Below are 22,582 nucleotides of genomic sequence, written 5' to 3'. Positions count from 1 at the left end.
TGACTGTCCTTTATTCTCTGACCAGAGGGCGGTGGTTTCCTTGCCACCGGATTTGCCCTCTATTTTGCAAGACGACGCAACGACTGTGGTTAAGGTCTTACGGTTTTGTGTCCTGTCCAATTTGTTGCCTCGGATTTTAGGGAGAGGATTTTAATGTGCTGCTGGGTGACTGGCTCACCCAGGCTTTAGGTAAGAGGTCCGCCAGTCACGATTACCTACTTGTTTCACTTCGATTTCTGTTCTCTTTTCCTTGTGTTTCCTTTCCTTTTTTAGTGCGTTTCTTCTCCTCTTGTTTTGCCTCTGTATGTGAGGATTTGTAACTGCGTCAGGTCTGTGCCTTTTAGCCGTTCTCCTTGTTCGCTGTCCATCTTCGTCCCTTCACTGCATGTGTTCCTGTTTCTATGCGTTTGGGCGCTGATGACCACGCTGTTTAGCGCCCGAAAACCTCAAACCACACACACACACACACACACACACACACAACAACGTTTCACCAGGCAACGCCAGTCAACTGGTGTTTGTGTATGAGAAATCGGTTGGAAACTTTCCTCATGTCAGCACGTTGTAGGTGTCGCCACCGGCGCCAACCTTGTGTGAATTCTCTGAAAAGCTAATCATTTGCCGGCTAAATTTCGCGTCTGTAGCACGTCATCTTCGTGGTGTAGCAATTTTAATGGCAAGTAGTGTATGTTTCTATCATTCCGCCACTAGCGCGTTTCACAACTGCTGGATGGTAGCTGGTGAGCGTCGACGTGCCGCAACACGTCTCCCCTATGGACCCCACGCGCGCCTAATGGGACTTAAGTCAGGCAAACCGGCAGGCCAGCCCATTCGCCGATTTTCCTCCAGACCCAAGAGTTCCTCTACCTGGGCTGTTCGATGCGATGCAGTCGAGCACTGTCATCCATAAAAATTAATTCCGGGCAGACTGGACCATCAAAACTATCATGTTCGACAGTGTTCCTGAGTGCATTACCTGTTCCCTCCTTTCGTCACATGATGGTACGTCCAGTATTGTCGAACATAATCGTATTTTTTGGTCCGGGTGTTACGGTGGGGAGAGGCAACACGTTGTCTTTGAACACGGTACTGTCACCACTAAATATTATTGTGACATTGTACTCCTTCACCTAGCGTCTTTTCGAAAAGGCATTCGGCACTGACTTCATTTGAATGGACGACAATGCACGACGGCATCGAACAGCATAGGTGGAGGAGCTCTTGGAACGAGAGGGTATTCGGCGAACGGGCTGGCCTGCCGTTTTTCCCGGCTTAAACCGCATCTAGCACATGTGGGACGCACTGAGGAGACGTATTTCAGCTCATCCGTATAGCGCCAATGACCATTTAGCGCCGCGTGGTCTGAGGCACCTTGCCACGGTTCGCGCGGCAGCTCCCCCCCATCGGAGGTGGGGGTATGGCTCTGAGCACTATGGGACTTAATTCTGAGGTCATCAGTCCCCTAGAACTTAGAACTACTTAAACCTAACTAACCTAAGGACATCACACACATCCATGCCCGAGGCAGCATTCGAACCTGCGACCGTAGCAGTCGCGAGGTTCCGGACTGAAGCACCTAGAACCGTTCAGCCACTCCAGCCGGCTCCCATCGGAGGTTCGAACCTCCAACGGGTATGGGCGGGGGAGGGGGGGGGGTGTTGTCCTTAGCGTAAGTTAGTTTGACTTAGATTACGTCATCGCGAATCGCGCTGACTTCAGTGAAATTAATTTGAATAAAATAGTCATCTATTCGTCTCCATCGTATTTCTTTCAGTTATTTTCTCCGCTATACTGTACTACACTACAGCAGTTCTTTCTACAAAAAGATGTTCAAATGTGTGTGAAATCTTATGGGACTTAACTGCTAAGGTCATCAGTCCCTAAGCTTACACACTACTTAACCTAAATTACCCTAAGGACAAACACACACACCCATGCCCGAGGGAGGACTCGAACCTCCGCCGGGATCAGCCGCACAGTCCATGACTGCAGCGCCTCGGACCGATCGGCTAATCCCGCGCGCCTTCTTTCTACATATGGTCTAAGTTTCACTGAGTTACATTAACACTTCGTGTGAAAGTTACTTTCGTCTTTAAGTTTTGCACACTAGCATTTGTTTTTTTTTTAAGCACCATATGATGGTTGATTTTTAGACAATCTTGCACTATTAAGTTCGTCCATTAATGGATTTTGGTCCAAAAAATCGATTTTTCAAAAATATTATTTTCTTGATCCACACACTTTAATCTAAGTCGTGTGTGAATTTTATCGTGATAGCAGCTTTAAAAATGCCTTTAAATCGTTAAACTGACTAACTCTGCACTGTCGGCCACTCCCACCTTTTCCGACATTTGGGAAACTGCTTGCTTCAGTGGAATTTTTGTCAGTGTGAAGGCTATTTTCTTTCGATATCTTTGGCTGACATCTATATCTCTGGCTGACATCTGTATCTTTGCCTGAAAACTTTCTTGCATGTGGTTTATTTACGTTTTGACAATGCTAACACATATTAGTAGGTGGAAGGTTGAATTTGCAAACCTTTACGCGGAAGTCAAGATTTGTGCATAATGGGAGGTGAAAAAGACAGTGAGAAACTGTGATAAGAAAAGCATGCAGTAGCATGCTCTAAAAATTATAGTGGCTCAAGTGGGGGCATGGAGGCTGCAGCAGTTGTGAGGATGTTCTCCAGATCTGAGGACCAGTACGGTGTTAGATACACTAAATACCTTAGTGATGGGGACTTCCCTTCGTTCAAAGCTGTAACAGATAAAAATACGTACAATACAACAATAGAAAAGTTGGATGTATTGGCCACATCCAAAAGAGCCTTGGCGGTAGGCTTCGTCGCTTGCTCAAAGAGAAGAAAGGTGAAGCACTTGAGGATGGAAAACCACTAGGAGAAAAAGGCAGGCCTACTCTGAAAGAAACTGATTCTCTTCAGTTATTTTATGGAAGAGCTATCAGAAAAAACACACGTAATTTAGAGGCAATGAGGCGTGCTGTGTGGGCAATTTTTCTCCACAAGCTATCCACTGACCAAACGCCAGTGCATAATCTGTGTACGAAAGACAACTGGTGTAAGTTCAACAACAGAAATGAGATGTATTCACATAAACACTCGTTACCAGAACCTGTTATGAATGCAATTAAGCCCACATTCTGGTTTCTTGCAAACTCTGATTTGTTGAGGAAGTGTCTTCACGGAAAGACACAAAATGCAAATGAAAGCCTCAATAATTTAACTTGGTTTAGATGCTCAAAAAGGACATTCTGGGTCTTGAAGTACTCAAAATAGGTGTCTATGATGCAGTTTTATGTTACAATAACGGAAATAATGGGAGAAATGAAGTGCTGAAGAGAGTTGGTATAGATCCTGGCGTGTTTACGACGAAAGCATTTTACACCATCGACGAGAGCAGGGTCAAGAAAGCTGACAGATCAGTGTCTTACCTGCAAATACATGTCAGACAGATTCGAAGAGGAGAGAAGAAAAAACTGGAGGACGAGGAGTATCAGTATGGAGGATTTTAAAATTGAGGTAAGATTATTTATTACATGTAGAAGTAGGAGCCTATGAGAAGAAAATCTTTGAACCTCATTTTCTCTGTTTCACATTTTTTACATTATTAGAAGCCTTTTCTCAAAAAGTATACGCGCTAATGCTATGGAATTTTCAAGAACTGTTCGCAACGTGTTGCTGTCTCGCTGGAACTAAAAAATACGTGATCGTGCAATTACGTTCTGATTTTAGATGATTGTATGAAGAAAAAAAAGTTAATTTTGGCTGTGCAAACTTAAAAACCCTGTTAATGATACAGTTTGTACCATAAATTAATAACTGTAGTTCAGTGATGTTATAACCTTCTCAGGACACTACAATAAAATTTTCAGATTAATTGCATGATTAGAACTTGAATTATGGCTTTTTATGAAAAAGACAGTTTAAAAAAATTAAAAATTCAGATTTCTGGCAAAATATTAATCTTGCTTATTTGATTATATTTTTCTGTTAAAGCAAAGCTCTTTTGCTATACACATACAAAATTTTAGATTTGTACATTAACAAATATGGCTTTAATGCTTCAAATGGCTCTGAGCACTATGGGACTTAACATCTGAGGTCATCAGTCCCCTAGAACTTAGAACTACTTAAACCTAACTAACCTAAGGACATCACACACGTCTATGCCCGAGGCAGGATTTGGACCTGCGACAGTAGCAGTCACGCGGTTCCAGACTGAAGCGCCTAGAACCGCTCGGCCACAACGGCCGGCTATGGCTTTAATGATTTTATAGATAAATGTTTACATTTTCCGTTACATCCCCCTTAAGATATCAAGTTTATTTGCACTAGAGACAAATAGTACAATGTAGCCAATAAAAGGTAGATGGTTCATATATACCGCATTAATCCATATTATTTCTTCTTGATATCAACTCTGGGGCTGATGAGAATCATTTTGGTGATGTGAAATTTTTCTGCCTGACTCCTCTTTAAATTCTGAATTTCTCACTCTTCTCATGAACTCTTAACAGTGTACCGAGCGAGGTGGCATAGTGGTTAGCACACTGGACTCACATTCGGGAGGACAACGGTTCCAACCCACGTCCGGCCTTCCCGATTTAGATTTTCCGTGTTTTCCTTAAATCACTTGAGGCAAATGCCGGGATGGTTCCTTCAAAAGGGCACGGTTGATTTCCTTCCCTTGCACGGGCTTGCGCACCGTCTCTAATGACCTCGTTGTCGACGGGACGTTAAGTACTAATCTCCTCCATCTCCTTCCGTGTATTTGCGTTGACTGAATCAAATCCCTGTTTCTCAAAGATATCTAATACAGATTTTATTGAAATTAAGTCCAAAGCTGAGGCAAAATGTATGAATCCTAGACGAAATGGTAATTCCCATTCATTACTGCATTTTCATTCACGATTTGCAATAAGTCAGTTGTAGTATATCCACTCCTAAACGCTCAAAAGAGGAAAAGCCGCTGGACCTGATGGGATACCAGTTCGATTTTACACAGAGTACGCGAAGGAACTTGCCCCCCTTATTGCAGCGGTGTACCGTAGGTCTCTAGAAGAGCGTAGCGTTCCAAAGGATTGGAAAAGGGCACAGGTCATCCCCGTTTTCAAGAAGGGACGTCGAACAGATTTGCAGAACTATAGACGTATATCTCTAACGTCGATCAGTTGTAGAATTTTGGAACACGTATTATGTTCGAGTTTAATGACTTTTCTGGAGACTAGAAATCTGCTCTGTAGGAATCAGCATGGGTTTCGAAAAAGACGATCGTGTGAAACCCAGCTCGCGCTATTCGTCCACGAGACTCAGAGGGCCATAGACACGGGTTCCCAGGTAGATGCCGCGTTTCTTGACTTTCGCAATTAGTTCGATACAGTTCCCCCACAGCCGTTTAATGAACAAAGTAAGAGCATATGGACTATCATATCAATTGTGTGATTGGATTGAAGAGTTCCTAGATAACAGAACGCAGCATGGCATTCTCAATGGAGAGAAGTCTTCCGAAGTAAGAGTGATTTCAGGTGTGCCGTAGGGGAGTGTCGTAGGACCGTTGCTATTCACAATATACATAAATGACCTTGTGGATGACATCGGAAGTTCACTGAGGCTTTTTGCGGATGATGCTATGGTATATCGAGAGGTTGTAACAATGGAAAATTGTACTGAAATGCAGGAGGATCTGCAACGAATTGACGCATGGTGCAGGGAATGGCAATTGAATCTCAATGTAGACGAGTGTAATGTGCTGCGAATACATAGAAAGATAGATCCCATATCATTTAGCTACAATATAGCAGGTCAGCAACTGGAAGCAGTTCATTCCATCAATTATCTGGGAGTACGCATTACGCATTAGGAGTGATTTAAAATGGAATGATCATATAAAGCTGATCGTCGGTAAATTAGATGCCAGACTGAGATTCATTGGAAGAATCCTAAGGAAATGCAATCCGAAAACAAAGAAAGTAGGTTACAGTACGCTTGTTCGCCCATTGCTTGAATACTGCTCAGCACTGTGGGATCCGTACTAGAGAGGGTTGATAGAAGAGGTAGAGAAGATCCAACGGAGAGCAGCGCGCTTCGTTACAGGATCATTTAGTAATCGCGAAAGCGTTACGGAGATGATAGATAAACTCCAGTGGAAGACTCTGCAGGAGAGACGTTCAGTAGGTCGCTACGGGCTTTTGTTGAAGTTTCGAGAACATACCTTCACCGAGGAGTCAAGCAGTATATTGCTCCCTCCTACGTATATCTCGCGAAGAGACCATGAGGATAAAATCAGAGAGACTAGAGCCCACACAGAGGCATACCGACAATCCTTCTTTCCACGAACAATACGAGGCTGGAACAGAAGGGAGAACCGATAGAGATACTCAAGGTACCCTCCGCCCCACACCGTCAGGTGGCTTGCGGAGTATGGATGTAGATGTAGATGTAGGTTGTTCCTTTGTTTGATGAAATCGAATGTTTACTTTTTCTTTGTAGTTGGTAGTGACGTTTAAATTTCGTTAAATGTTATATCTTGTAGGGCTGTAAATAGCGCTACTAATACGGATAACTGTCATAGATGAGACAGAAATAACGCCTAAGATATTATAGTACAGTCTGAAGTTACACGAGCTGCGCAATTCACTCGTGTATTGCGAGCGCCCCCCTAATCTAGATAAGGGAGTCGCTTGCTGTCGCTGTCAAACCTTTCCGTATTCTGCTGATTAACGATGAAAATGTAGGCGAAAGTGCGGAGTGCCTGACATTTAGGCAGGGGTGTTTTACGATAACGTGCAGCGTTGGAAGTTGTGGGTGGGGAGGCGGGAAGAGGGAGGTGTCGTGGGGGCGGAGCCGGCACCGGGCTGGGGGCTTAGTTACTCGCGGAGCCGGCGTCTGCTCGCTCAGTCCCGGCGCTGACGGTGCGGGAAGCGGACGGCTGACCGCGACACGGCGCCATGGCGGCTTACCGCATAGGTGAGTGGCCGCACTTCTACACCTGTACACCGCAATCAAGCGTGTCGTATGCCAAGAGAATATGTACTGCCTACCAGCATTTTAGATGTGTCCTATGCTGGGTAATACGTTGGAAAATCGACTGTCGGGTCCGCTACATATACATCCACAAATATTCTCTGCAAGGCACTTCAGAGTGCATGTAGGAGGGTACATCGCACCAATATTATCGATTTTCTGTTCCATTCGCGTAATGAGCGGCAGAAAAATGATTGGACAGTGGCTGCATAAGGTCGAAGATACTTTTTCCAAAACCGGCTCTGTAAATTTAAGCAACAGGGCGTTGAGAGAACTATATAGTCTTTCCTGCAAGGATTTGCCTTTCAGTTCCCCGAGCACGTCCACACTTTCGAAGGGTTATGGCGATCTCTTATTTTCCTAGTAACGCCTATCTGAACTCGTTCGGTATCTTTTTTATGCCTTTTTGATAAGGACTCAAAAAACTGGAACAGTACCATGGCAATGGTCGCTCTATCTCCTTACGTGTGAGCAATCGCTCTTCCCGCGATCCATATATGAATGGAACGGCGAAAGCCCTGATAATGGTACTGTGAGACGTACCCCCTGCTATGCACTTCACAGAGGTTTGGAGAGTGTTGATGTAGATGTAGATTTCCATTACAGACGCACTGCATTTTTCCAAAACGCTTCCGACAATCCTAAGTCTTCCATTCGCCTTCCCTAATACTGATTTTACTTGATCGTCTGATTTCACAACGCCGGCCGCGGTGGCCGTGCGGTTCTAGGCGTTTCAGTCCGGAACCGCGAGACTGCTACGGTCGCAGGTTCGAATCCTGCCTCGGGCATGGATGTGTGTGATGTCCTTAGGTTAGTTAGGTTTAAGTAGTTCTAAGTGTAGGGGACTGATGCCCTGAGATGTTAAGTCCCATAGTGCTCGGAGACATTTGAACCATTTTTGATTTCACAACCTTAAACACTTATACGACTTGACGTGCTCAGGAGTGCACCTTTACTCTTGCAAATCAGATACATCTGGGTTCTTTCTCTTTCTTATACACATTATCATACAATTATCTGCATTTAAAGAGACCTGCATTCATTAACCCGAATTAAGAATTTGATGCAGTCTCTTACTATCGCTCACAGCTAATATTTCCTGTACGCAAGAGCATCTAATACTGCTGCTGATCATATATGATAAATTGTCTGTGTACATTGAGAACATTAGAGGTACTGACCCAACCGGATAGACGCGCGTGTTACAACACCGCTTCCGGGACCCAGGGAGGCTAGCCGGACCCGAATCGAATCCGCCCTGCGGATCATCGACGAGGTCAGGTGTGCCTACTAGCCTGGATGTGGTTTTTATATGGTTTTCCCCATACCTCTAGGTGTATACGGGCTGGCACCCACGTCCCGCCTCCGTTACACCATTCGCAAACAATTCGTAAACGATCACAGTTTCACGCGCGTTAACGCTAGACGCAGACAGATGGGGTACACAAATTCTTTCCTAGGAAAAGGGGTGGCTGCTAGAAGGACTTCCAGCCACCCTCTGCTGTTGACATTGTCAGTTTCTGATTAACATGCCGACCCCGTGAAGACACGAGATAAGGCAAGGAATAATACGAACAAGATTAGAAATACTATTAACGTTCCATGGATACATCCGATGTTGCTTTCGTTACTGTGAAACATTCGCTTTGAAAAATACCGTAATGTGTTCTATCAGCAATCACATATTTCCAAAGACACTCCGCATCGTCGTATTCCGATCAGTAGAAAAAGATGTGGTGCAGTATATCGAACGCCTTTCGGAAATCTCGGAAGACAGAATCCACCTGCTCACCTACTCCTATTATCTACAAGATGTCGTGTATGAATAAAGCAAGCTGTGATTCGCACTACTGGTTTTTCGCGAATCCGTGGTTATTCTTTGAGAGAAGCATGTTGTCTCTACGAACTCCATAATGTTTGAGCTCACAATATGGCCTAGCATCAGCCAGCAGACGGACTGCGGCGGTAATGGTCTGTAATTCTGTGCATCCGAACTTTTACCTTTTCCCGATAATTCCGCAGCGTTCTGAATGTAACATCTGACGCGCCAGTATATCCGAATACCTACTTCAGCGTCAAATTTATGATGGATGATGTACAGTGTTTATTAAAACGCCTTGAAATGAACGTTCTCGGAGTAGTAATAATGCGCCTCTACATAATGCAGAACGTTTTGCTTACGTCTCCCACTGGAGATCACTGAGTGTTCCTATGACGCTCGCGGTTTCACTAAATAGAAATGTGGCGCAACTCTTCTTTGAAACTTCTCTACAGGTTCCTTTCATCAGGGTTAGTAACGGTCCAGGCAAATGAACACTGCTGGACTTTCTACGCGTTCTATTCGTAGACGAGTTACACATCTTCAGCACGTCCATCTTAAATCGTGCAGCATGGAAGCCGCTATACAACATGTCCCAGAAGGAATGAACAATATTCAGGGATACGACAGAAAATCAATCGAAGCAAAAAAGTCTAATAAACATGGGCTCTAAAATTCATACCTTAAGAGCTACGTTCACTTCTTTATCTGCGATTCTGTGAAGCAAATCTGTTCTACTGCGAGGTCGTAGCCTTGCCATATTTTGAGAGGTGATAGTACGGAACAAAACAAGAAATAAAAGGCCAGTAAACATGGGTTCTAATGTGCATACTTTAGGAGCTGTGAGCACTTGTTCATCTCGCTAAGGTAAACCACATCTCTTCTACTGAAAAAAAGCGCTCATTGCTCTTAAGGTATGCCTGCCGTAGTATGCGTTTACTAGACTTTTTGTCTCAAATGATCTTTCCTGTCATATCCCTGAATACTGATTATCCCTTCTGGGACACCCTGTGTATTCGATGTTTGTAACTGACTGCAGTGACTGATCGCTGGTGATGTAGCGAAACAACATTTGCCCCTTTCAGCACCAATCTGTGTTACCATCGTCTTTGCCGGCGTAAAGGTACGATTCACAGATTACGCGACATCCAGCAGGGATAACCCACTGTTATAGATGAAACAGAACACAAGCAACTGCGGATACGTTAAGGAGCTGTGAGGAGACCAGTATTTTTTGTACTGTTTATTAATAAATTTGCAGAAAGTGTTAGCGCCAGTCTTACAGATTTTGCAAGAGACTGATTGTCTGTGATGTTATCCAAACGTTAATAATATTTCCATTTAGTGAAATTTTGGCATTTGCTTCTACATGTAGATGAATAAAAGGTTACGTATTTCACGAAGAGTGTAGCTACATCGGACAAAATAAAAGTCACATTTTGCTTTATTGTCAGTACTGGACATAATAGGTAACAAAAAAAATGGTTCAAATGGCTCTGAGCACTATGGGACTTAACATCTGAGGTCATCAGTCCCCTAGAACTTAGAAATACTTAAACCTGACTAACCTAAGGACATCATACACATCAATGCCCGAGGCAGGATTCGAACCTGCGACCGTAGCAGTCGCGCGGTTCCGGACTGAAGCGCCTAGAACCGCTCGGCCACCGCGGTCGGCTAATAAGTAACAACACTGTTTTTGTTATATCAAGTGTAATCATAAGGAAACAAAAATGAAGAAAGTAAACACATTTCCACTTGATAAACACAAACCAAAAAACCTACAAAAGATTCCACTGCAAGCATTACAGTTTCTTCTCATGTCATCTTGCATAACATATTGTCTATGAACCAATTGGCCCTTCCCATAATTGGAGACAGTTTTGAATTTTGTTAGGCATGTTGTTTACGAAATTGTCCACATAAGCATGTGCGATATTGTCCCACTCCTCCACAGCAGCCTTTATGATGCCCTGTAGTTTTAGCACGGCTCATGCACTCTCAATGCATTTGAGATCTGGAAAATATGGAGGCCATTCCATCGGACTAGGACCGTGTTCATAAAATTGTGATGATGGAGCCGTGCATTGTCGTCTATCAGCGTGAATCCCGCTCCATTACGTTCACCAAATGGAGTCACACTACGTGCAAGATCCCGGTACTTCACCCCACTCATCGTGCCATGTATTGGCATAAGCGGTGTCCTGCGGCCATACCTGATTCCACTCCAAAACGTGACCCAACAGCTTTGATGAAGATGGCTGTCTACGATACAGCTAAGGTGTAAACGTTGTCCTCGTTGCCTCCGTACTCGAATATCAATATTTTCAGGGAGGAGATTGATACGGTTCTCACTAGAAAAGAGCACTATGTCCCACTGCTGCCCAGTCCACAAAGAGTGGTTTCGTGCCCAGGCGACACGAGCCCCCCTCTGAGCCCGATCTAGAGGAGAGCCTTGAAAAGTCTTCTGGCACGTAATCCCCGCTTTCCTATAGCTGTTTGGAACTGCCGCCATTGTGTTCAGGGTTTCTGCTTACTGCTACGCAGTTTTCGTTTTACACGCCTGTTGCTTTCCTCCCGCGACCACTTCTGTGACTATCGTCAACTCATCCTGTCACTAGGAATTTGTTCATGATCCTAGAGACCTCACTATGACTCACAGTGAGATTCTCTGCGACGTCCTCCTGTCTGGCTCCATTAGAGTGACTGACTGTACGGAACCTCTGCTCCTATGTTATTGTTGTCCGAACCATCTTGAAGCAACACGGCTCTCGTAATGACACGCGGCCCAAGTACTGCGGTGCTTCCAGATGACACGGTTGCCATATATTGCACATACCGCCCTCTCATGGTGTAAACATGGACTATTCCCGTTATAATTACATTACAAACAAATCACTGTATCGATATCGTTATGTATTTCTGGACCACAAAGTTTAATATTAAAGTTTCGGCAATATGCGACTTTTTTTTTACTACTGTATAATACCCATTGCCAATAGGATTAATAAATCGCAATGTAACCATTCATATCTTACAATAACTGTGTGTCACATTGCAGTAAGATGTGAAATGGAACATTGACAAAGGCTCAGTTGTCAGTGGAGTACAAAGGCAAATCGTAACTCAGAACTTTTATGATAAAGCGTTGGCACAATCGATACTAGAACGTCGATCAAGCACCCGTATCAGGCTGCACTGACTCAGAATTTCCAGCAAACGCAAAAAACTGCAGCGCGACTATTTAATTGCTTGTTTAAGTGGTGCGAGGATATCAGAGCTCTTCTAAAAATTTGAAGTGGGAGGCGCTTGAAGAAAGTGTCCTTACAAGGAGCGACTTACGTTGAGAAATCTAAAACTATCCTGCAATCCACTGCTTAGGAAACGCTTCTGTGGCGATGGTAAAGATAATCATTATTCAGTACAGGCAACACTTTATGGATGCAGCCACATTTCTCTCTCATCACCTGTCTCATCCGTCTCTAACGGTAAATAACGTCAAGTTGATTGTATCTACTACATACAAATGTAACGAGAGTTTCTTCCTGCACTCTGTGCGTGAACGGAAGAGGAAATATTTTAATATACGTATGATTCGAAATTGTTTTGAAAACCTTAGAGGGCTTTCAGTAGGGATAGGTACAGTGTAGATACCGTTTGTAATACGGATTCCCGTTTCGATTAGTGTGAAACGATATCATATATCTAATTCATGGCTTCGGCTAGTGCCGAAGGGAGACTACATCGCTGTGCTTGTGTATGATCTACCAAATAATGGCACAGTTCGCTGCATTTGGTACATGGTATCTGAGATCTTTCCGATCAAGTTTTCGAGAGGGAGACGGCTGGACTGAGAGGAGCCGCAAATGGTATCAAATTTAAAATATCACAATGCAGTCAGAGGAGGTCTATTAGCGGGAAAGGCAGCGTTTTTTTCCGGGTATTGTCTATTTAACCGGTTTCTGATACGTGAAGGATCGAAAAAAATGCCATATTCCAGCATGATAATGCAAGACAACACATAACTGTTCACACCAGAAAGACATTGAGCAATGTGCCAACGGCCTTGCCTCGTTGATTACACAGGCTCTCGTCGATCATCGAAGATGAGCAACGTCAGGTATGGGTAACCGCCTGGGTATGTCACGTGCTACTGGCTGCTTTCTTCGCTTTACCTTTACGGCATAGGAGAGAAGGGGTGGTGGCGTAAGGTCCCTGATCCCTATTCTTCGTTCCAGTGTCCTGCATTACATTTCAAATCTCTCCGCAGTGTCTCACGGAGTGAGTGCATGTGACACTGTTGATGGTGATGGGTTTTACGGTTGGGGGCGTTAGGCGTGGCGGCTCGTTTAGCGTCGTTCGAGAGGAGTACGCTACATATCGAAGCCGGGTTTTCCACCATCTTCCTTCTCTCACCATCAGTAAAGCAAACAAGGCACTCCACTACACACAACCGTTACAGTCACCTACACTTACTGGATTCATTCAAATAAATAACTCTCGCCGCGCTGAGTGGCCGCGCGGTTAGAGGCGCCATGTCACTGATGACGCGGTCTCTGCCGCCGGAGGTTCGAGTCCTCCCTCGGGCATGGGTGTGTGTGTTGATCTTAGCATAAGTTAGTTTAAGTAGTGTTAAGTCTAGTGTCTTATGACCCCAGCAGTTTGATCCCATAAGAATTCACACACATTTCAACATTTTTGAACACCATTTTCACGCTTCGTGAAGGAAGGTGCCAGTGTGCGCGAAGAACAGAAAAACCTTTCCAATTAGGCGGCTAAACCAGTCCTCTGGGATCTCCCACCCAGCCAACCATGCAATACGACTTTACTAGTGAGAAATTTACGGTTCCTTGACTGGTCTGCTCAGTGTCCTGATCTGTCACCCATAGAGCGCGTCTGTGGTACAATGGGAAGATTGAAACCTTCCCGTCTCCTCTATATCTCTTTCTCAATCTTCGCATACAAATTTAATTGATGCTTATTAAAAGTGATTTTCTGATTATTTCGACGAAGCATAGAATGTGTCGTCGTCGCGGCCCTCAGTCGTTATCTGCAATAACCCAAAACTGTTCCTTGCCTTTTTTACTGTTACTGCCTCGCCATCTGACTGCTACATCGCACTGTGACATGAATATACTTACTCTGGTTTACTATACTCTATTAACTGCTGGTGGGCTGTCATAATAAGTGGCTGTATTTTTTACCAAAGCTGACGTTATTATTTAATAGCAAAGCTGACGTTATTCTTTAATTAATTTGACTGAAGTTACGTAATTCATAGTTACACTTTTTCTTGACAACAATAAAATTTTTGCAAAGTTTTACGTTGATGGTTTTTGGGATGGATTATAATCAGTAATGCAACATTGCTGGCAAAAATTAATTATATTCTGAAAACGCTTCAAATATTTACTGTTGGTAATGAAATGATTTTACAAACGTTCAAACGGGACTTACTTTTTACAAAAATCTTACAACTAGCATTGCGCAAACATACCTTCAGTAGTCTTGAGTTTCGCAAAGAAAATAATTCAATAATATTAGTTCCTCTTATGATAATACTTAGTTGATGTCTCTGTACATCCGTTTGTAATCTCTTGTAAATCATAGCTGGTGGCTGGCAGGCACACGGCTCCTCTCAACGTCTCTCTCCTCTGACATGCTACCGACTCACTTCACATCTCACTTACTGCTGACTTCCTACGAACGCTAAAGTGCGGTCTCTCCTGCCAACAATGCTTTCTGGTGCAGACAATCTCTTCTACCATTGCAAAATGTATCAATGCGCGGTCTTTCCCGCTCTTTTCTTAAAATGTATCCATACGCGGTCTCTCGCGCCATTTTTAAAATTACATCAATTTGCGGTCTCTCTTGCCAACAATAATTTGGTGCAAACATTCCCTGCTACCACAATTATTTCCAACATGACAAATATTAATTATTCCTACTTAATCCTATTAATAAAATATAAACATCTTTCATAAATTGTGGTTTGACAATAGAGAACAGAAATATACACGTCTTACAAGATGTATACTGCACTTCCTGTTAGCCTCCGGCGTGTAGCATTTATGAACTGACGCAGCATTTGCTTCCTGAATGGCAAGAAATTCCTCTACATAACATCTAAACGTTGTTGGGTTCCATGCCACAACAAATACAAGAGTTTATCCATATTCGGGAAGGGAGAGGGGGGGGGGGGGGGAGGTGCGAGAGGCAGGGAGAAGCGTCACACATCGTACTGATGTTGATAATGGACATTACTTCCGTATGGAATGACAGTTCCATCATTTATGTGGTGAAGATGTCTTCAGAGTTTGATAAATATCAGACTGGCACTTCATGGGGTAATATTTCTAAATTCCGTTAATGTATATCTAATAATGTGAACACCCAGCAGGAAATTAAGTGGCGGTACATAAACATATATTCAGTTTTTCAGCAAATGGGCATTGCTTGGAGTACTGCCCTATGTAATGAACATTCAAATATTCCTTTACATATTAATGATGTGTTCGTGTATGTACGAGTAGAAGTGAGACTTAATTAGGATGTAGTTAATATTTCGTACGTTGTTTTCGTCCATCCATGTATTAGAAACTGATCAAACAGACGACGTCCGGAAAAAAAATCGTCGCTTTTATCGCTACTAGATCTCCTCTGAGTGCAGTGACGTGTCCTAAGTTTGCTACAAACTGCAACCCCTCTCAGACCAGCGTCTTCCCCTCGAAAGTCTCAGATCAGATGTGTGTCAGGGCGCTGATGACCTCGATGTTGAGCGCCCATAAGCCCCAACACACCACCACATCTCAGATCCTGCGTCCCAAACGCAGTGGACTCTATGACCACTTGGGTGTAGTTCATAAACAAGTACAGCGATGTAGTCGCTCTTCGGCATTAGCAGAAGTCATGAGGGGCATAAAAACAGGATTTAGAATTACTGCCTCACACTGGCAAGTATTCAAACTCCCTCTAGTAATCTTGAACTCAGGTATGGGTCTCACGAATCTCTGTTTCCTGTGGCCTTTCAGCAAGTCGTCCACGGCCGCCATGGCGTCGATCTGACCACCACATTCAGAAGCCAGACTCATCACTGAACTTTGCAGAGTGCGACTCAACGCCCCAGTTGACTCTGGCTCTACGTCGCGCAAGCCTCTGTCGTCAGTGGTATGATGTCAGCGGAGAACCACGCATGGCAGCTCAAGAACTCAATCCAACTTCCAGTAAACTCTTCCCGAAAGTTCGTGATGACACTCTGCCTGTAAACTGTACCCGAGCTCAGCTGTTGTGATCCATTAATTCGTCAGAGTCAATCGAAAAATCCACACTATCTTCTCGTGCTGTAATCCTATCTGAGCCCATCTCCCCAGCGCTCGTTCTACAGCCGCTGCACTACAGCTCTGTGCGATCTGTCGAAGTGATGCTCCAGTGTCACACATTCCAGTCACAAGACTTTTCTCAAAATCCGAAATATGGTGATAAGCTGAACGTGCACGTCCTCTGACCATGCTGTGTTGCGATATCCACCTGCCACGTCCCAGCAACGTTAGGTACATCAAATAGCCAGATGCACTCACATAATTTTTCGTCTGCAGAAATGACATATTTCTGTATTGAATATAAGCTCGCAAAAGGAAGAAATTTTACCGAACATATTCCACAGGCAATGGAATACTGGAGCAACTGTTTGGTGGCGTTAAGCCTGTGGGTTGATGGAGTAACAGTTTACATTTCCGTCGGCGTAGCGGGTGACTTGTGCTCACATTCACTGAAGTAAGCAATGGTGGTAGCAGTAGCCTTATTCCTGCAGTACGTACACAAGGCTGATTCAGCCCTCTGCAATACGTGAAGGTGTGTTTGACTTTTAGCAATTTACGCGAAGGCGAATCTTCTGCAATATCACGATCGTAATGGAATGTCAGAGACTCCTCATATAGGTGAAACATAAAGAGTTTGCAGTCACGTTTGGCTCCAATTTGCAGCCGTCCGAACTCGGGTCATATTACTGTACTTTGTCACTTGACGTACTTTCTGCTTCATAGTGGGTAATCTTACGCCACAGTTCTCCAACCACATCATAATATTTTGATCTACAAAATATTTCTGTCACTCGTCCTAAAATTTGGTTCACCAAGCAATTAACCCAATAGATACGAAAGATTTAAGTACTTGATGTTACTTTGTTTCATTTGTAGCAAAGAAGCATATATTCCCATAGACGCTTTCTTATTCATAACTTTTTGGAGATTTTAATGTTAATTTTTATGTACGTTGTTCTGTAGATGGTTCAAATGGCTCTGAGCGCTATGGGACTTAACTTCTGTGGTCATCAGTCCCCTAGAACTTAGAACTACTTAAACCTAAGGACATCACACACATCCATGCCCGAGGCAGGATTCGAACCTGCGACCGTAGCAGTCGCGCGGTTCCGGACTGAGCGCCTTAACCGCGAGACCACCGCGGCCGGCTGTTCTGTAGAGTCTAACTGTAAATGTAGACAATAATGTTTACATACTTGAACTTTCCTTGGACTCAACTGGGTTTTTAACATCGATGCAACTTGTGGTTCTGCCTGTATAGAAAGTTCTAGCATAGGCGAAAATCACACTCCGTTTAAAAAAAAATGAAGATCCGCTGGTTATCGAATACTACATCTTTTAATTGCTCTGCTGATCGCTAGCAATAGAAATGTCATGTATATATATGAAACTCATAAAACAGTAACACAGAAAGGCAAGAATTGTAATCTGGCACCGCTGCTGCGTTTTGGGTTCTCTCCCCTAGATGTGGAGGGCGCAAGATTAATGGGCATGATATTCTTCTCGCTGTTTCTCAAGAGTAAGGGGAAATAACAGGTATTCTTCGTCCTGCAACTCGGCCTATATTTCACTCTTACTCAACTGCAATGACAAATAAACATAAAAGTTTTCTGGGTATGGTGCCGCTTATATTTTCAAATAACTGTCACTGAATAAAACCAAAGTTTCGACCACGGTTGTAATGCCTCTCGTCGGGGTTTACAGGTGCACTGTTTCATAGAGTCCACTTACATGGTCCTTCCACATTGTACAGTATCACAATTTAAAAAATAATACTATTGATACGGTTGATCTCCTACGGTGGAAGCAGTGTGAAACTTTATTAGATTCCGGAATGAGATTTTCACTCTGCAGCGGAGTGTGCGCTGATATGAAACTGCCTGGCAGATTAAAACTGTGTGCCGGACCGAGACTCGAACTCGGGACCTTTGCCTTTCGCGGGCAAGTCCTCTACCATCTTTTTTTTTTTTTCTTTACGTTGTGTTTGGTCCTTGCGAACGTCACATGACATCCGTTCAAGTTCGTTTGTTGATCCTTCCAGTCAGTTTTTTTTATTACAAAGGCCAACCAGCTCTCTGACCGTGCCGGCTGCTATCTGAGCTACCCAAGCACGACTCACGCCCCGTCCTCACAGCTTTACTTCTGGCAGTACCTCGTCTCCTACTTTCCGAACTTTACAGAAGCTCTCCTGCGAACCTGCAGAACTAGCACTTCTGTTTCATATCAGCGCACACTCCGCTGCAGAGTGAAAATCTCATTCTGGAAACATCCCCCAGGCTGTGGCTAAGCCATGTCTCCGCAATATCCTTTCTTTCAGGAGTGCTAGTTCTGCAGGTTCGCAGGAGAGCTTCTGTAAAGTTTGGAAGGTAGGAGACGAGGTACTGGCAGAAGTAAAGCCGTGAGGACGAGTCGTGAGTCGTGCATGGGTAGCTCGGATGGTGCCGGCACGGAAGCTCAGCGTGTTCGGTCAGAGGGCTGCGTACTCTCTGCAATAAAAATACTGAGTCAAGGAATCAAGGACCAACTTGAACGGATGTCTTGTGACGTCCGCCCAGACCAAACGCAACGAACTATATCGAACAGAATGAAAAAGGATATTAATAAATGGTTTAAAGCCAACTCACTGACATTAAACTTCGAAAAGACTCACTATATGCAATTCAGAACCTGTAAGAGGTTTCCACCCAGCATATGCATAAAGTACGAAGAAGAGCAGATAGAAGAGGTTGACAGTCTTAAATTTCTGGGATTACAACTTGATAATAAATTCAGTTGGGAGGAGCACACCACAGAACTGCAGAAACGCCTTAACAAATCTGTATTTGCAATTCGAGTGTTAGCAGACATAGGCGACGTTAAAGTGAAAAAGCTTGCATACTTTGCCTACTTTCATTCCATAATGTCATATGGTATAATATTTTGGGGTAACTCTTCAAGTCAAACAAAAGTTTTCAGAGTCCAAAAGCGTGTAATACGTATTATTTGTGGAGTAAACTCACGGGCGTCTTGTAGAAACCTCTTCAAAGAACTGGGTATACTAACTACTGCCTCTCAGTATATTTACTCCTTAATGAAATTTGTCCTAAATAATATAGCTCTTTTTCCAACAAACAGCTCAGTTCATACATACAATACCAAGAACAAAAATGATCTGCACAAGGACTTAAAAGCACTTACTTTATTTCAAAAAGGGGTCCACTACTCAGGAACACTCATCTTCAATAATTTGCCAGCAAACATAAAAAATTTAGTTACAAATAAAGATCAGTTTAAAAGGAGCCTGAAAGACCTACTAGTGGCCAACTCCTTCTACTCCATTGACGAATTTTTTAATAGAAACAAATGATGTATTGTATATATTCATACTATTAGTATTGTTATTTCAGCTTAAAAAAAAAGTGACATGTTCCACATCCACGAGGATCTCCTCAACACGGATCTATGGAACGAAAAACTAATCTAATCTAATCTAATCAGGAATGGCAAAACGTCGTCTTCACGGACGACTTCCCGTTCTCTGTACAGCAACACGATGAAAATAATAGTAGGCCTATGTGGAGGCTCCATGAGGAATGAACGTTGCCATATGGCATTCGTCATTGTCATACGGGCCCATCACCTGGAGTGATGGCATAGCCTGTCATTTAGTGTACAACAGGACCACACAGCCGGTAATTTGAAGAGCAATGGCTGCCTTTCTGACATGTTTAGGCCAGTGGCTGGCCCCTAATCTTGGAAATCTCGGTGGCCTTATCTTTCAACGAGATAATGCGAAATCATATGTTTTCTGCGCTCCCTGACATACCTCCATATAGAGAGCGTTCAATTGCTGTTCTGTCCAAGACATTCTCCAGATCTGTCACCCATTGAAAATGTCTAACCGTTGGTTGCCGAGAGACGGGCACGCCACTGGTCACCAGATAATACGACTGACGAACTCTGATACAGTATTGGAGCAGTATGAAATGACGTATACAAAATTAATCAAGTAATCTAAAAAATGGTTCAAATGGCTCTGAGCACTATGGGACTTAACATCTGAGGCCATCAGTCCCCTAGAACTTAGAACTACTTAAACCTAACTAACCTAAGGACATCACACACATCCATGCCCGAGGCAGGATTCGAACCTGCGGCCGTAGTGGTCGCGCGGTTCCAGACTGAAGCGCCTAGAACGACTCGGCCACACCCGCCGGCAATCAAGTAATCTATCTCACTGTATTGTCTACTTATTGTACAAGTAAAATTTCATTATTTTCTGTCCTTCTTGGTATTGCAGTTTTAGTGGTCAGCAATGTATTTCAGTGGCCTTGCTGACCTTGTGCTTCACGATCCCTGGCTGGCTTATTGTCTTGGCGTAATCTATGTGGTATTCGGCCATTGCCGATTAGTTGTACTGCCCAAGTCGACAGCAGTGCCGAGGTAACCGAAGGAGGAGGCGCAGTCGTTAGTACACTGGACTCACATTAGAGAGTATTACGGTTTCAACCCGCATCCGGACATCCACATATGTGTTTTCCGAGATTTTCCTAATTCGCTCCTGGCAAATGCCGGGATGGTTCCTTTGAAAGGGCACGGACAAGTTCCTTCCCATCCTTGAAAAAACTGAGTTGGTGCTCCGTTTCTAATGACCTTGATGTCCATGGTACGCTAAACCTTAATCTCCCTTCCTTCCTCTTCCGACGTAGTCTTCTCCACAGTCGCACTCCATCCTGTACACACCTGCAATGTGTGCAGCGTCTGTCATGTCCTTGCTGGGGCCCAACACATCCTACACCTCACTGACGCTCTCGAAGATGGAATGGACACCAACCTGGCGAAGATGTTTGCCAATTCGGTCACTAAAGTTATCCTTCCTTCCAGCATAGGATATCAAACGTCTCTACAGTTTTATTTTTTAATTGTAATGTAGTGTCTGAACCATCGACAACACAGTATAACAGAAGATCCAGGAAGGCCACTGCAGCCATGGCTGAAACATCGACTTTACTGACATTTATTTTACAAAATGAAGCGGCACCATACCCAAAAACTTATACCATCTTACTCTGTCTTCAAGCGACAGAAAAACTATCTTGTCCATTGAAGGTCCATATTAAGTTAATGTTTACCTGCTTCTTTAGCCTTGACGGCTTTTACCGTAAGGAGTCAGTCCCTCCTGGTCAAAAAGTTAATAAATAGTTCTGTCACGATATGCCAACGTGTCTGAGGGAGAATATAAGGAGAAAGTGTCTCAAAACTTTCCTACGACAAACCATACTCGAATGCGGTTGCCAATGTGCCGATTAGCTTGGCTGAAAATAGGATGACACTTGCGCTCCAACGACGATGTTTAACGGTCTTGGCTCCCCATGACATTTTCTATCCCCCATTTGAAAATCAGTTTGACGTTGCATACAGTCGAGGAAATTTAAACCAAAACTTGGAAACCTGTAAACAATACCTCGTACGAAGCGAGAAATTTTCTGAGTAGCGTTTTGGTAGCTTGTCCGTGACTTTTTGTTAGTAAATTTTCACAGATTTTCAGATTCGGCAGAACATTCTAGTGTTATCGTCTCTGTTAGGTTGATTGCATTTAAACTTACTGTAAATGCTAAAAGCTTAAATAATACTATAAGTAGATTCTCACAATCGTTATGTAAACATTCTTGTACTTTAAATACTTTAAATGCTCAGACAGGCTCGTACCTTCCAAAGCATTATTTGCACTGAATCTTATTTGTGTTTGATGGAATAAAATGCTTGCATTAGGGTTCTATTTAGTGAGGTACAAAACTTTGGATTCCTTTTTATGTCTTTTTCCCTTTTAGGCAGTGTGTGGCGAATCTACCACTTTCTGAGAGTCGAGAAACATCTCATTCCGTCGACTGATCCTTTTAATGTTATCCAAGTTTAAACACCATGCTCTCTTCCAAGTTACTAGAACATGGAATCACTTTCTTTTCAGTAGGTATTTCTTACCTTGACGTCTGGTGAAGGAAATGGGCATGGCAGATAGATGTCAATTTAAGAGCCGCTCAGGGATATATACACAACAAATACGGGTAAATCAGCACATGTGCACATTCTTGGTTCCACACAGTTATGTACAAAATCGCTTCCGTTTGAGTCAAGATTTCACGTACAGATGTGCAGCTGTGTTTGACATAGCAAGATGATGCCTAGAGGAAGAGTGCTCATGAACTCTGTAAAAACAATTTTTTTTACTGATGTTCTTGATGCTTATGATGAAAGGGCGAACTGTTCGGTTTCGACTCTGGATTGCAGTATCAAAAACTTCTTTCTATTACTTCCCACTGACTGCTTCTTCTCACAAAGAATACCAGTCCTTCTGCGTAATGTAGTTCCCGGAATCGTGTAAACTTTAGGTAGATACAGCCATATGGATTTATGTGTCCAGTA

At 43.5% G+C, this 22,582-nt stretch overlaps 1 protein-coding gene across 1 annotated transcript in view; it reads left to right on the top strand.

Annotated features, from left to right (window-relative positions):
- The first annotated feature begins 6,899 nt into the window (after positions 1-6,899).
- Positions 6,900-22,582, top strand: part of LOC124777713 (mucin-2-like) — a 107,634-nt gene continuing 91,951 nt past the window's right edge. The window contains exon 1 of the mRNA XM_047253210.1: positions 6,900-6,985. Within this exon, the coding sequence (XP_047109166.1) occupies positions 6,967-6,985 (19 nt within the window). The 5' untranslated portion in view covers positions 6,900-6,966. The remainder of the gene's footprint in view (positions 6,986-22,582) is intronic.

Source organism: Schistocerca piceifrons, chromosome 2 (assembly GCF_021461385.2).
Source record: "Schistocerca piceifrons isolate TAMUIC-IGC-003096 chromosome 2, iqSchPice1.1, whole genome shotgun sequence".
Lineage (NCBI taxonomy): Eukaryota > Metazoa > Arthropoda > Insecta > Orthoptera > Acrididae > Schistocerca > Schistocerca piceifrons.
This window is presented reverse-complemented; position numbering and strand designations above follow the sequence as displayed.